This window comes from Suillus fuscotomentosus (assembly GCF_016647785.1).
Source record: "Suillus fuscotomentosus strain FC203 chromosome Unknown F5891scaffold_102, whole genome shotgun sequence".
In the NCBI taxonomy this organism is placed as follows: Eukaryota; Fungi; Basidiomycota; class Agaricomycetes; order Boletales; family Suillaceae; genus Suillus; species Suillus fuscotomentosus.
The window spans coordinates 27842-40486 of NW_024539614.1; the positions used below are offsets into that span (position 1 = coordinate 27842).

General features: G+C 47.9%; 7 protein-coding genes across 7 annotated transcripts; 1 reads left to right on the forward strand and 6 right to left on the reverse strand.

Annotated features, from left to right (window-relative positions):
• Window positions 1-301: 301 nt before the first annotated feature.
• On the forward strand, window positions 302-678 carry F5891DRAFT_1196536 (uncharacterized protein; the record flags this gene model as incomplete). The annotated part of the gene is made up of 3 exons (XM_041368313.1): window positions 302-361; window positions 420-443; window positions 493-678. The coding sequence occupies 3 exons, from the start codon at window positions 302-304 to the stop codon at window positions 676-678; spliced, it is 270 nt and encodes an 89-aa protein (XP_041218882.1).
• A 600-nt stretch (window positions 679-1278) lies between these two features.
• F5891DRAFT_921347 (uncharacterized protein) lies at window positions 1279-1854 on the reverse strand (the record flags this gene model as incomplete). The annotated part of the gene is made up of 1 exon (XM_041373788.1): window positions 1279-1854. A coding segment is annotated over one exon (576 nt), but the record flags the coding sequence as incomplete, so codon positions are not given.
• A 1948-nt stretch (window positions 1855-3802) lies between these two features.
• On the reverse strand, window positions 3803-5084 carry F5891DRAFT_985973 (uncharacterized protein; the record flags this gene model as incomplete). Its single annotated transcript, XM_041377677.1, is given in 7 exon segments — window positions 3803-4034; window positions 4173-4174; window positions 4259-4264; window positions 4284-4415; window positions 4500-4628; window positions 4863-4970; window positions 5019-5084. The coding sequence occupies 7 exon segments, from the start codon at window positions 5082-5084 to the stop codon at window positions 3803-3805; spliced, it is 675 nt and encodes a 224-aa protein (XP_041218884.1).
• Window positions 5085-5265: 181 nt separating this feature from the next.
• On the reverse strand, window positions 5266-6753 carry F5891DRAFT_1196539 (SMCs flexible hinge; the record flags this gene model as incomplete). Its single annotated transcript, XM_041368314.1, has 8 exons — window positions 5266-5346; window positions 5402-5503; window positions 5556-5717; window positions 5805-5944; window positions 5991-6089; window positions 6143-6359; window positions 6438-6571; window positions 6624-6753. 8 exons carry the CDS (start codon window positions 6751-6753, stop codon window positions 5266-5268), a joined length of 1065 nt encoding a protein of 354 aa, XP_041218885.1.
• Window positions 6754-7442: 689 nt separating this feature from the next.
• On the reverse strand, window positions 7443-7913 carry F5891DRAFT_1207691 (uncharacterized protein; the record flags this gene model as incomplete). Its single annotated transcript, XM_041369077.1, has 2 exons — window positions 7443-7559; window positions 7615-7913. Coding segments are annotated over 2 exons (416 nt in total), but the record flags the coding sequence as incomplete, so codon positions are not given.
• A 58-nt stretch (window positions 7914-7971) lies between these two features.
• F5891DRAFT_1196541 (vault protein inter-alpha-trypsin domain-containing protein) lies at window positions 7972-8936 on the reverse strand (the record flags this gene model as incomplete). The annotated part of the gene is made up of 4 exons (XM_041368315.1): window positions 7972-8322; window positions 8375-8478; window positions 8536-8775; window positions 8840-8936. 4 exons carry the CDS (start codon window positions 8934-8936, stop codon window positions 7972-7974), a joined length of 792 nt encoding a protein of 263 aa, XP_041218887.1.
• Window positions 8937-10830: 1894 nt separating this feature from the next.
• On the reverse strand, window positions 10831-11952 carry F5891DRAFT_963156 (uncharacterized protein; the record flags this gene model as incomplete). Its single annotated transcript, XM_041375971.1, has 4 exons — window positions 10831-11527; window positions 11588-11604; window positions 11666-11695; window positions 11758-11952. The coding sequence occupies 4 exons, from the start codon at window positions 11950-11952 to the stop codon at window positions 10831-10833; spliced, it is 939 nt and encodes a 312-aa protein (XP_041218888.1).
• Window positions 11953-12645: the final 693 nt, after the last annotated feature.

Sequence of the window (12645 nt, forward strand, 5' to 3'; positions counted from 1 at the left end):
AGATCTTGCTGATCTGAATCTGAATCGTATTGTAACATGATCAGTTTTTTACGCTTATTCCGAATCTTCAAGATTCAAGAGAATCGGATAGAAATAGAGCGAGATAATGTGCAAACGTTCATTACATGCATTTTATTTGGAATTTGACGCCGATGCGATGCACCCTGCCGCGGACTCACTCACATTCGGCATGATTACATAAAGCTGATGCTCGCGCTTTCGGACCTAATGTCCTTTATCCGAATAACCAGGCGTCCTTGTCATTTTGTTGCATCTAGATTATCATACTCATAACTCGACTATGGAAGAAGCCATGGACACATTTGAAAGCAATTGCGTCGATCTTGACACTTTCACCCTCGTGCGCATAAGATCGCTATCGGTATGGCAATACTTATTTTGACATTAATATTGTCCAGTATACTGCTAGCATGCATGATGCGGTACGCTTCGTTTATCTACCGACTTTATTGTTCTGACTACCCTTTCTAGATTCAATCCGGGTCTCAGATGGCAGGCCTCACCTCGGTCCTCTCGCTCAATATACAGATCGCACCCGCCACCGGTAGCCTGTTATTTTCCTCATTCGAAAAAGCTTCTAACGTCTTAGATGTCCTCTCCAAAGTTGCATCCCTTGCGTATCGAAGAGTCACCGAGCTGTGTCGTCCAGTCCCATGACTAGCCACGCTAAACCACACTTTTAGACGTTAACGGTACGATGAAGACATCAACTTTAAGGACTGAATTGGATGGTCTCGTTGCACCACAACGGGTTGAACGGTATCCTAACTTCTGATGTTTCACTTTGATACTCACTAAATTATACAGGGTCTCGGTAAAACATCGCAGACCATCTCTTTCCTTCCCTACTTGGAACATCATCGCGATACTCTTGGTCCCCATCTGATTGTTGTCCCCAAATCCACCCTTCAAAACTGGGCTCGCGAGGTCGGACAATGCAAGTTTGTTATACGGACAAAGGACATGAATACTGAAGTTCGGTACTATAGCGTGAGTATTGGTATGTAATTGTATAATTTCGCGATGTACTAGGCCAAAGGACATGCACTAAAGGTCGGTGCTAAAGTGTGAGCATGTAATGAATAAATGCAGACAGCACCGAGTGCCAACGTAGCGTCCAGAGCATGTGCCCTGGCATCCGTTTTTGGACAAATTCACGAGGACCAAACGAATGGCAGCGAGACGATAATATACGAAGTACCTGGGACGTATTGGCTCAGGAATAAAACAGGATGTCATGAGAATGTGTACTTACCACCACGTTGTTCTGTTGATAACGCAGCGTTGGACAAGGTCTTCTGGGAGAGTAGGCAGCCAGTTCAAGGCCTTGTCCAGCGGGACCCGAATATCAAGGTGGGCGCAACTATCGCGACCGGCGACCACTTCATCACCAGTGAATTCAAAAAATACGTCGCTCATGATATTCAAGTCCAATAACATCTTCTCCTGCGTCTTCTTCTCCAAAAGCTCTTTGGCTCCACGCTGCCGGAATACTCCAGGGCTCAGTGAATACGTCACATTTTTTTCGGTGCGATACGCCTGTATATATGATATACCATCTGCGCGGGCGACAGTGGTCGTATTTGCACGAAAGCCGGCGAATTCTTTGATTTGTAAATGGCGATCAGCGTGGAACGCCGACTTTTTCTTCATCAAGCGATCGATGCGGTCAGGGCCTGCGTCAGGCGCAAGAAAGTTGAGGATCTCTCGGTAAGAAGACTCGCGCCAGGTGGCAACATGCCCTGGCAAGCCAATCGGTAGTGCAACATCCTCGTGCACAAAATATGCATCCTTGAACTCGTCCTTAATATAGTCAGGATCCATAACTACCAGTCACTTAATCGAACGTGTCTTACCTCAGGGTCGTATGCGAGACTCTTGAGATGGTTGTCCTTGATCAACGTCTCCTTGAAAGGAGGGACGGGCCAGACCGACAATGCCGTTGTGTAAGGCAACGAACGTGATACCCCGATCACAGAGTCAATGTCGCGAGTGATGGTGGTTTCAGGTCGAGGAGGAACATGGGGAATGCCTTGCTGGGCATTCAGGGTGATGCGGCACTGGTCGACTTCCTCGTCTGCCTCTGGCCCGATCCTACCTGCCAATACGAAACGGATGAAATCGATCTCTGACCGACGATCGTCTCGCACGCGCGTGAACATGTCTTGAGATTGGCCGAGGAATTGGTCCAGTCTGAATTGGACAAGGTCATCGACCTCGTCTGGGTACTCCATTCTGGGAGTTGTAAGGACGGTGGGCGTCCGGTGAACGGGCTAAAGAACGTGCAGCAGCTGCAGCTGCAGCTGGAGAAATTAAGAGAGAAGGAGTGGAAGGGGGGGGGGAGCGGTGGAGACGACTTCCATTCCGCCTCTGCACTTTAGATTTTAAGTCAGTCGCTGCACATCCGATGGTCCGATTCTGACGTACTTACTAGTAGTTTATCGCCTATGATGGCGTCCCGTCGTGTGCACGGATCTTAAACGCAAGATTTGGATAGGTTAATTGAGGGTTGTAAAAGGCCTGGTACATCGCCGTAGTGTTCTGAATGAATAGCTACTACTAGGTCCGGCGCCTAAGAGGCACTAAAACTAAGTCACAAGGCCGTTCGTCGCTCGGTTTAGTAAGCGAGCCGAACTTTACTGATTAGGCTAGTCTACATTGTCTTGTCGCAACTATGATACTCGCGTAGCACTTTAGCAGTTTACTCAGCTTAGCTTGAACTTAACGCTACGCGCTCGGCTGTCCGTATGTATACAAAACAAAGCTCCAGCCCGATCTGAGAGTTTCAACTGACTCCAATGAGCCAGCAATTTGAACAGTCATAAGTTGAGTTCAACGTGCAACCATTGTCTATCGATGTCCATCATTCAACTGGTTTATGGATCAGCTATTTACACATAGTATCGCAGGCGGGCTGCCGGTACGGCCACCGCGATCGATGTCGTGTACAGATATTTTTGAAGTCAGACGCGTACGGCTCCATAGGTGTGGACTTCTCAGACGGCTGGCGGCTGCGAGGTTAGTTGTATTACATAAATTATGTAAGTTTCTTGCTTCGTCGAGAATGCCAAAGCGGCAAAAATCGGTTCGTCAAACCCTCTGCACGTGCTGTCATTCACGTCAACATTAATGCGACCCTTGAAACATTCAACTCGCTTCTCAGCCGCTGAATATTGTCCTGCTTTTTTTTCGTTTCCCGGTCCGGGCACGTAACTCTAGCACTATGTGCCATCCGCAATCGCATCAAGAACAACACCGAACACCGATGTTAATATAGATAAACGAACATGTAAACATGATTTACATAATATAACCTTCCACGCAATGCAGGTTAGTTGTAAACGACATCGAGAGGAAGGCGCTTGAAAGGATGCGCCCAATGCTGTGCTTTCTAGAAGGTGACCTGAAAGTGTGACAGGGACTGAACAGATTTGTCCAATAAACCTTGGACGGGAGGCTCATGCCACCAAAGGTCAGAACATCGGCCCAAAAAAGGTCGGATCCATTGTATGGAAAGAGGCTCTTTCCTATCTGAGAGGTCCACGTCATGCACCACACGAATGGACAGCGGAACACTGCTGGCTTTTTTTTAACCAGTGCTTGTACTCGTCACCACCAGTTGTGTCTACCCTAAGCAAGGATATCCTTAAGGACGCCCATAATCGAGGAGTGCACAGGGCAACTACTCGCCAGTGACGGCAGACCCCCTTGTCAAGACCGTTGGGCATTCATCCGATGAAGGTGCAACGTAATTTGTCTGGGGAAGACATCGAAGAACTCTCTATCCAAGTGGCTCTGATGTTAGCGAACAGCATGCTGGAGATGCCAGGGCTTCGTGGAATTCCAGCGACTCTTGCACGATGGCCCGTTTCTCCTTCAATCTAGCTTGGATACCTTGTAATTTTTCCAATGCACGGTTAAGAAGGTCGATGTGGTCATCGAGAGCTGCAGGTTGTAACTTTCGCTGCGTTACAACAGCGTGAATAGTTGGGACCTTGTCGGACGGAACATAACTGGTAGGACGATAAGAGAACGATGTCGGCATCAACTCAGATAACTGAACCAAAATATCAGCTTTGAGTCTTAAAGGAGTGTGGCCCATCACGATGCGCAATGATCGCGCCATTGCAACTGAAAAGCATCAAACTCACATCTAACAAATCATTCAATAAATCAGGACTGATCATTTAAAGATGTGAACGTTCCACGGCGGTATACAAGGGTACTGATCGCTCACCTCAAGCTGAAAAAAATGTGCGCACCACCGTCATATAGAGCGGGTATAGTGGGGCGTTTTCATCCGTGTCGTCGGGATGTTCGACTCGGAGCAGGTGAAGTAAGGCCTTCACAGTCGTCAGGACCTCACGCACAAGGAGGTACACCCATAATATAACCTTCCACGAAATGCAGGTTAGTTGTGAACGACATCGAGAAGAAGGCGCTTGACAGGATGCGCCCGATGCTGCGAAAAGGGTGACCAACGTGTCTGCTATGAAATCGGCGGATTTTCCGAGTCGTTGCGAGCTCGCTCCAACCCGGAACGAACGACTGATTGTAAGCGTCAAACTCGCGATGTCGATGACGTAGTAAGAGACGCTTCCTGCAGCCTGCAGGGAGAAAAGGAGGCCCAGCGATCGTAATGAATCTACTGTTGCGGAAGAAACTAGTCACCCTGCGCGCATTTCCTCATCCTGACGAGAGCGATGAGGACGAAGCAGGTCAGCAGCTTCATTGTAATGTGCACCGTTGAAGGCTTTGACCCCAGGCTGAACGTGCAGATATCTAATGTGCGAGTTGCAAAGATGAGCATCAAAGACCAAGCGTAGCCACATGATACTTACTTCCATGACAGGATGCACGAGAGAATCAACATTTGGACAAGCGGTAACCAGAACTTTGATAAGCGGTACCGCTTCCTCATGTTGGTCTGCGTTGAAGAGTGCAACGACCTGAAATACGCAATGAGGCAGAGAGCATGTGAGATGAATTTGACCTACCTTGATGAAGAGAAGAAATTGGTCAATGGCTGAATCTTGGTTTGTGAATGTGGATGCGACATTCATTGAATGCTATCCTTAGTTCCTGAACTTGAAGGCCTGATCCCGCACACATTCGTCAGCGTGTAAGAGCTATTTATATCTCGGTCACGGTAGATTCCAACAAGGGAATTATATTACCACGCTCATACAAGGAACCCTTCAAGCTGATGACGATACACCGGAAGGAGTCAGACGTTGCCTGACTCTAGATATAGTTAGCGATCTTAGCAACGTTGGTATTGTCCAGAGCAGCGTCTACTTCATCAAGGACAAAGAACGGTGCAGGCTAACAACCTGAGACATCGTGAGAACAAAGGTTTTTGGGGTGAAGACGAAAAGACCAAAGCAGCCACAGTCTTCTCCCCGCCCGAGAGTTGTTCCATGTCACGGAATCGCTTCATCAGTGGCATGGCATGATATTTGATTCCGGCATTATAAGGTTCCTGTGATCAATAAGTGTAAAATTGCCTGGACTTGACAGACTGAAAGACTCACCTCACTGTCCTGTAAACTAAGATATGCAATGCCTCCCATCGGCGAAGCCTTCCCTTTAGTGAGGTCTTTATAGACCTGGTCGATACAATCTGAAATGTGGTTGTATGCCTTGTTGAATAACTCGCATCGGGTGACTGGGATGAGGATGGCGCTCAAAGTAAACTATTCGCATACCTTTTTCGCTTGACATCGTTGAACTGAGACAATGAGATTATGGTAATGCCACCGACTACTGTCACAAGGACGTACCAGATCGTCTCTTATAACAGCTATAGCACTCTCTAGTCGTGTAACTTCAGCAATGACGTTTTTGTCTGTCTTGCCCCTCGGTATCGAGTGATCCAATTCCTGAAGCTGTGCCACAAGATTGTCACGAAGACAGGAAAAGCCTAAATATAAATGAGTGTGAGGCGCCACGGTCAGTGAGCTGCCTACCTTGCACGTCCTTCTCCCACTTCTTTCCTCCACCATGCGTACTGCGCCCACCGGTGATGAGCCCACTCTTATAGATGACAGTGCCCGCCAATGTAACGGCTGCCCAAATGTTAGCATGGCGTCCAACTTCCCGCAAATGAATGCCAACCTACCTCTCACCTCCTGCCCCCGCTCCCAGCACACGTACCTCACCACATCCATCGTGTCACACACGAGTGCATTCCCACACGCATGGAGCATCGCGCGCTCTATGGCAGGCTCATACTGGATCACGTCCACAGCGAGACGGTGCACCTCTAGTAAATGAGCGGAACTTGTCGTTGATTGGCTTGGTGCTGGTCGTGTTGAGGGGGAGGAAAGTTGCTTGACCTGCGCGCTGGGTGCGCATATACTATAATGTTTCAAAATTAGTTTAGATAGACAATAACAGAAGGCAGAGAAACGCACGTCGATGCATTCGATGGCAGTTTTCTCTTCATCCGCGACGATAGCGTCGATATTGCGCCCAAGGATGACAGATACAGCTGTCTCGTACTTGTCCTGTGTGGGTTTACAGAGGTCGACCACGCGCCCGCGAACGCCTATGGAATGTGAGCGGTGACTTTCTCTGACCAGGCAGGCAGCGCTGCAGACTGGCGAGCGTCTTCTTCAGCTTTGCCTCGCGCTCGGATTCATTCCTGTTGACGCCTGCTTGGAGCAAATGCTGATAGACATCCGCGAACTTTTCCTTTGCCTCGGTCTCAATAAGCGGGTCATAAGTCATTAAAACGAGCTTTATGTTTTTGTACCTGAGCCCGCGAGGTTACCAAACAGAGATGTGGATCTCGAAGTCGAATGAAAGCAACAGCATAATTTGCAAAAAGTGGTGCTCTGTGGAAAACGGGAGTACTTTGTATCACGAGAATCTTCCAGTCTTAAAGACCTCGCATGACGCATATGGTAATGGTGGTCGTGTGGGTGCAGGCGGTCGCGAGAATTACCACAGGAGGGGTCACGAAGGGCACCACGAGAGTTGGGCCGGACAGCATCACAAGGGTTGTGTACTGATGGGAGATGCGGTCAGTCAGCACGACTTGAGCTCGACGGGTGGATCAAATCATTCAGTCTATCAATGGATCAGCGATGATTTTGGTAAGGGATGAGGTTGTCCCAGCCGCACCGTATCCTTCGCCGCTTCCTCGGCTGCTGCTTTCACTTCCTGAAAAGATAGGATACATCAGCATTGGCGTAGGAAGAGCAACACACATTCATCCCTCATAAGCCTTTTCGCGCCCCTTGCAATGCTTCTCGAGCAATTCTAGATGTGGGATGTCGCCCTTGTTCCATTCCCTCTCATCTTCGAGCTCCTTCTCCAAATGTTCCTACTCCACATATCAACAGCGCAAATAAAAGGGAGAAAGATCAAGCGTTCACAATTTGCGAGGCGAATTGTTCATCACCACGACCATCTAATCATCCACCATCTCTCCTGGCTGCACGAGCAGGACTAGCAGTAATAGCTTGAAGAACTTGGGCAAAGTTGAGGGAGGGGTTGGAGGTAAGAGTAGCGGGACAGTAGAATGCGACCGACTGCAAGGGGAGATCAACGTGAGAACGTGCACTTCGGATGATAAAATGAATGAACGACAAAGCAGGAATAGAGCGCCGAAACGCCGCCAAGCTTTCCGCTGCAACCCACAACCCACAAACTACTCAATCCATCACCCGCCTGCGCCAAAGGAATCTCGAACCCTGGGCTAAGAGTGAGATAACACACGTTGTAGAGAAGAACCACAAGGCCAGTCGTGAATAATTGGTTTTGGCCATATGTTGGTGCGCTTCTGAACCAGCTAGTGAGGCGGGTGGTGTATGGGATGGCGAGGAGGGAGAAGGAGTAGAGGAAGGATTTGAGGTGAGGTGCAGAGGGTGTTTGGCTGTCCATTTATCTGTGAGAGGAGATAATGATGGGTGTATGAGCTCAAGGATAAGGTTCATTATCCTGCTAATAAATGGCATCCGCTCGCATAGCAATGGTATCACGACCCTGTGGATCGACTTCAGCGAAACACCGAGGCTTGTCGAATCCAAGAGCATGGACTGTCAATATGAAGTCTTTGTCGAGGACCGTCCTGGACGACCAAGTTACGAACATTCGTCGTTCAGACTTTTTCCCAATGCGTGACTTGTAGTGTTTGCGAGCAATCGTCGGGTGAGTAGGACTGCATATCTCCTGTATCTTTTCACTGGTTATGACGTCCGCAGCAATTTTGATGAACGTATCTTCATTAGTTGTAGAGGCATCGAGCATAGCTGCTGGAATCTCGCCGTATCGTTCGGCAATAGCCATCGGAAGCTGTAGACGGACCTAGTCCCGTCTGCCTTCATCCAAAAGATCCATTACAAACTGTTTGCTCTTCAGAAAAAGTATTCAATAACGAGAGTGCACTTACTGTCAATCTTGCTGTGACCTTCTGTCGAGCGGAAATCGAGCCAATTGAGATCGTGAATACTGCAGTAAAGTCAAAGTCAGTGCTCATCCAGTATCATCGAAATGTGCCAGTCATACTGTCGTGTGTCACCCATTCTACAAGTCCGGCAGTCCTTCCAGCATCTATTGCACTCAGGGAAGCTTGTGCGGCTTCTGACTTTTCCTTAGCGACACTGACAATAACGCGGCCATCGGCATGCTCGAGCTCAAAGGCACAAGCAGCAGCGCTCGCTGGAAGAGGGAATACATATTTGGCCCGGCTGGTAGGGCTATCTGATACGTTCTCAAACACTTGCGAGAGCACAACCCTCGCAGAGACTAGTATGAGGAAAGTGACGTGCTGATCAGTGGTTTTCGCCTGCACAGCGATCGAAATACGCACTATCGACCATCCATACTCTCACATCGACCTCTTGAAGCGGCAAATGCAGAATGCCTTGGTCCGGAGAGTGATGAATAATTCCTGCGTGTTTGCTCATACTGAAGTGTCGATATAAGGTGGAGATAAGGCCCATAGTAGATCCTTGGTCGTTTTATAATTGGAGTTTGACGCCCGGGCTTCCTGTGTTGCAACCCATCATCCTTTGGAAGCGTAAACAGGAATATCTCAGGCTGTGATATGCTGCAGTTTTGATTCCTGTGCACGAGGCGGACGAACTGCTAGCTCCAAAAACTTCTTCCAGGGAAAGTCGAGGACTGAATGAAGTATTGAATCCGATTTGATACTGCCGAATTAGATATTTCAGCGTAGCATCAATCTCAAATAGATCCGTCAGCAGGAGGACATCTCTATCCCAGAATATCCGGCCCATCCGACCCATCTCTTCATGGTCAAGTGATAGTTCATCATTCTCGTACATGCGAAGAGCCAGTCACTCTAATGTGAGACAACGACAACATATACGCAATCAGTTAAGCCACCTTTTGGTGTCACAAGTCTACAACATTTCATTAGAATCCTTGGCACTGTCGAACAAGCTCGAATTCCGAAACGCACTTCAAGAGAAACACTGCAGCTTTGTGCGATGAGCTACCCCATCAAATATTAGTTACAACGTCGGAGTTACCAATTCGGCGAGTTTGAAAGCTGCAATAGATGCTTTAGATCCGTCAAAGTGCATACTTAGACGCTCACAACATTCTCCCGCTATTGTTCGTCCCGTGGCTGACTATTTTGGCACGCCGCAGCCTAGTCGTCTGGACGATCGATACCGTCGCGGCCTTTGTGTGTCACTCCTGATCAGTCAGGTGAAAGTGCTGTTCTTAATTTCCTGCATTGTCCAATGTCATTTACAAACATGGTTTCTGTGGCACAAAGACTTACGTCTCAATGTACATACTGAGTGAGGCACGGTCAGAGTCATGCAGAACCTTGACGATCTGAACCGCAACCTGGTAGTGTTTAGAATTATCAGCCGACGTCGATTGTCAACTAGGGGAGACCTACTGGAGAAGATTCAGAAGGCGAGTTCCAGCTGCACTTGAAGATTGTCGCATAGCCGCCCACTGCAGCCGGTGTGTCTGAGTCTTTGATTATCTGATCAGTGAGATCAGGGATGCAACTAAAACAGATATTCAGCAAGACGAAAGCTACAATCCCCAAGAAAATTCGCACATAGGAGTTTTGAATACTTCTTGCAAGTTGGATGGCTACTGCTAAGGTGTGAGTCAAGCATCAAATATGTGTACCTTGGCAGTAACTGAAAATTATCTCCCACCATCTCCAAATTCTTGGCATGAGTTCTACGTGTAGAATGTGAGCGCCCTAAACACACACTTAACTCCGCTACTGATACCGAGCCTCGTCGAACACCTACCTCCATGACGGGATCGATTTCTATGCCATTCATCGATCACACGTGTTGAGTTTGAGGTCCTCTGCAGCGATCTTTGAGTCTATCAAGTGTTTGATTATGTCAAATAGGTGCGTCACAACGCGGATTCAACGCCCGTTGAGATCAGTCACAATTGAGATTGAAATATAGGAAGAATGAAAATATTGACCGTTGGCGAGTATGTGGATTACTATTTCGCGGCAGCTGATATCGAGTCAACTTTTTTCCACTAATAGTACACAGGTATCGGACAAGATTGTGCTGGCGACTGATCATCGCTCGCACATGTCAATGGCAGCCCATTCAAGAGGTGTCGTACAAGAGACTCCGATCAGAAAGGTACGAGAATCCTTCCTTGTTTTAGTACAGAACGAGAAGTTGAAAAAGCTCACACTCACATTTGGCTGTTTCACGTATTATTTCCATGATACCAGCATAGAGGTGTTCTCTTTCCATCTTCTGTTTGAGGGTACGAGCCGGAAATGTATGCTCATTACGACCTGCAGCGCGAATAGCTTGCTTGTCTTATTCTGTCATCTCAGCCCGCAAACGTAGCTGATTCTGCTTGTCCGCTCGAATATGCACATTGATGTACCTGTGCAATGTAAATGTAAGAAGCGCCGCTTGCTAGAATCCAAGGATGAGAACGGAGAACATACTCTAGACATGTCACAGTGCTCATGGGTTTGTTAAACTGCATGCCCGTGACAGCAGAGACAAATGTGAAGGGCTCGCGTTGCCTTGCCATGTCAAGGACAACAGCCGGGATGTGCAACTCAGCAGTCAATGAGTTCTTTGAGTCCTCTGCACAACTACAGCCAATGAACTTTACGAGTCCTACGGGATCTTTGGCAAGACCTTCTGAGTTATACTTTGCTCGAGCCTCACGCCACAGCTGTAGCCGCTTCGGCATAAAGGGACTTTGCGTTCTTGGGTGCCACGGAATGATCGTATTGACTTGCAACATCCCTTGAAGTTTGTCTCCAACAGCCTTGTCATTGAAATACAATCTAACAAAGTCAAGAACATCACTAGGTTCTATTGCAATGTCAACACGTGCACGTGCCATGAATGGCACATCGAATCCGATCCGGGGATTCTCGAACAGGCCACAGTCAAAGATGATAGCGACTTTGAGGAGCCCCATGAGCACCGGGTTTACACCGAACATTTGTATGAATTTGAATACCCCCGAGGAGCGTTCGACCTCATGGCATGCCGGTTTGTGGGTGGACCTATTATCGAGCCCATGTAGAGTGAGGCCCAATATGTTTAATCATAGGTAGAACTCTTACCAATTTTTCTTTTGGCACTGTACACAAGAAGGCACACAACCCTTCAGACTTCAGTGTCATTTCAGTCGGAAATCATACCTCTTTTGAGCAATACCAGACGCCCTTACACTAAAAGCATATTGCAACACTCGATTAATGGCTGAAAGAGTATTCAAATATTTGACCACCACCTTTGCGCATTTCAAAGGCTTCTCCAATTTCGTTTGACATTGCGTACATTGTACGCCGAAGTCCTTCTGGCTTGCTTTGAGAGATTTAGTGGAAGCTGCTACAGCGCGGAAGGAATCACCGCTCTCTGGATGAATCGCATGTTTGACATAAATGGTCTGTGGAGTCGAAGAGAGGTTGTTCGTGTTAGCACTCATGTTCTCACGAATGGGATGGGTGGGAGTTGAGCAAACGTTGAGCGCTACTAATAGCAGTGAGGTTTACCGGCGCAAAATGAACGGCGAATCACGAGTGTCCTACTTGGAGCTTGGCGTAACGGTGGCCCATCAGGCCTCGAGGCCTCAGGTCCTAGATAATAAAATATTAATGTTAGGCCAGCTATAACCATTTTGGATGTATCAAGCGTAGCGCTCATGAGGTGCGAGTCAAAGTGTCCGCAACAAATTCACACGATTCAGCCTTCGTTGGTTTACATAAATGTATGAGGACCCATCAATTATTTCGAACGAGGCGAGCACTTTTTTACTGTAATGTCTAACACGCTAACCACTCTCTGCTCGTCATAGATTTTTGGCTCGTTGATCATTTTATGGCAGATCGACCAGCGGTTGCAACTGGCAGTCAGGAGAGACATCATCAACACAAGAGGTGTACTAATGGGCCAGCACCTCCATTGCAAAAACGATAACAATTCATTTCACTTGCATCTTTTTTCAAAAGAGAGTACTGTGCGATCTCGGTGTGTGTCGATGCCAGATTCTTGTCTCCTCCCAGTATTGGTGATCTAAGGAGTCTGTTGGATTTCTCCCACGATATTTCTCCGTATGCTTGTGGGGATCTACAGATAGCAAACAGGACGAAGATTACTTGTTGTGCTGGGGCGCGACACT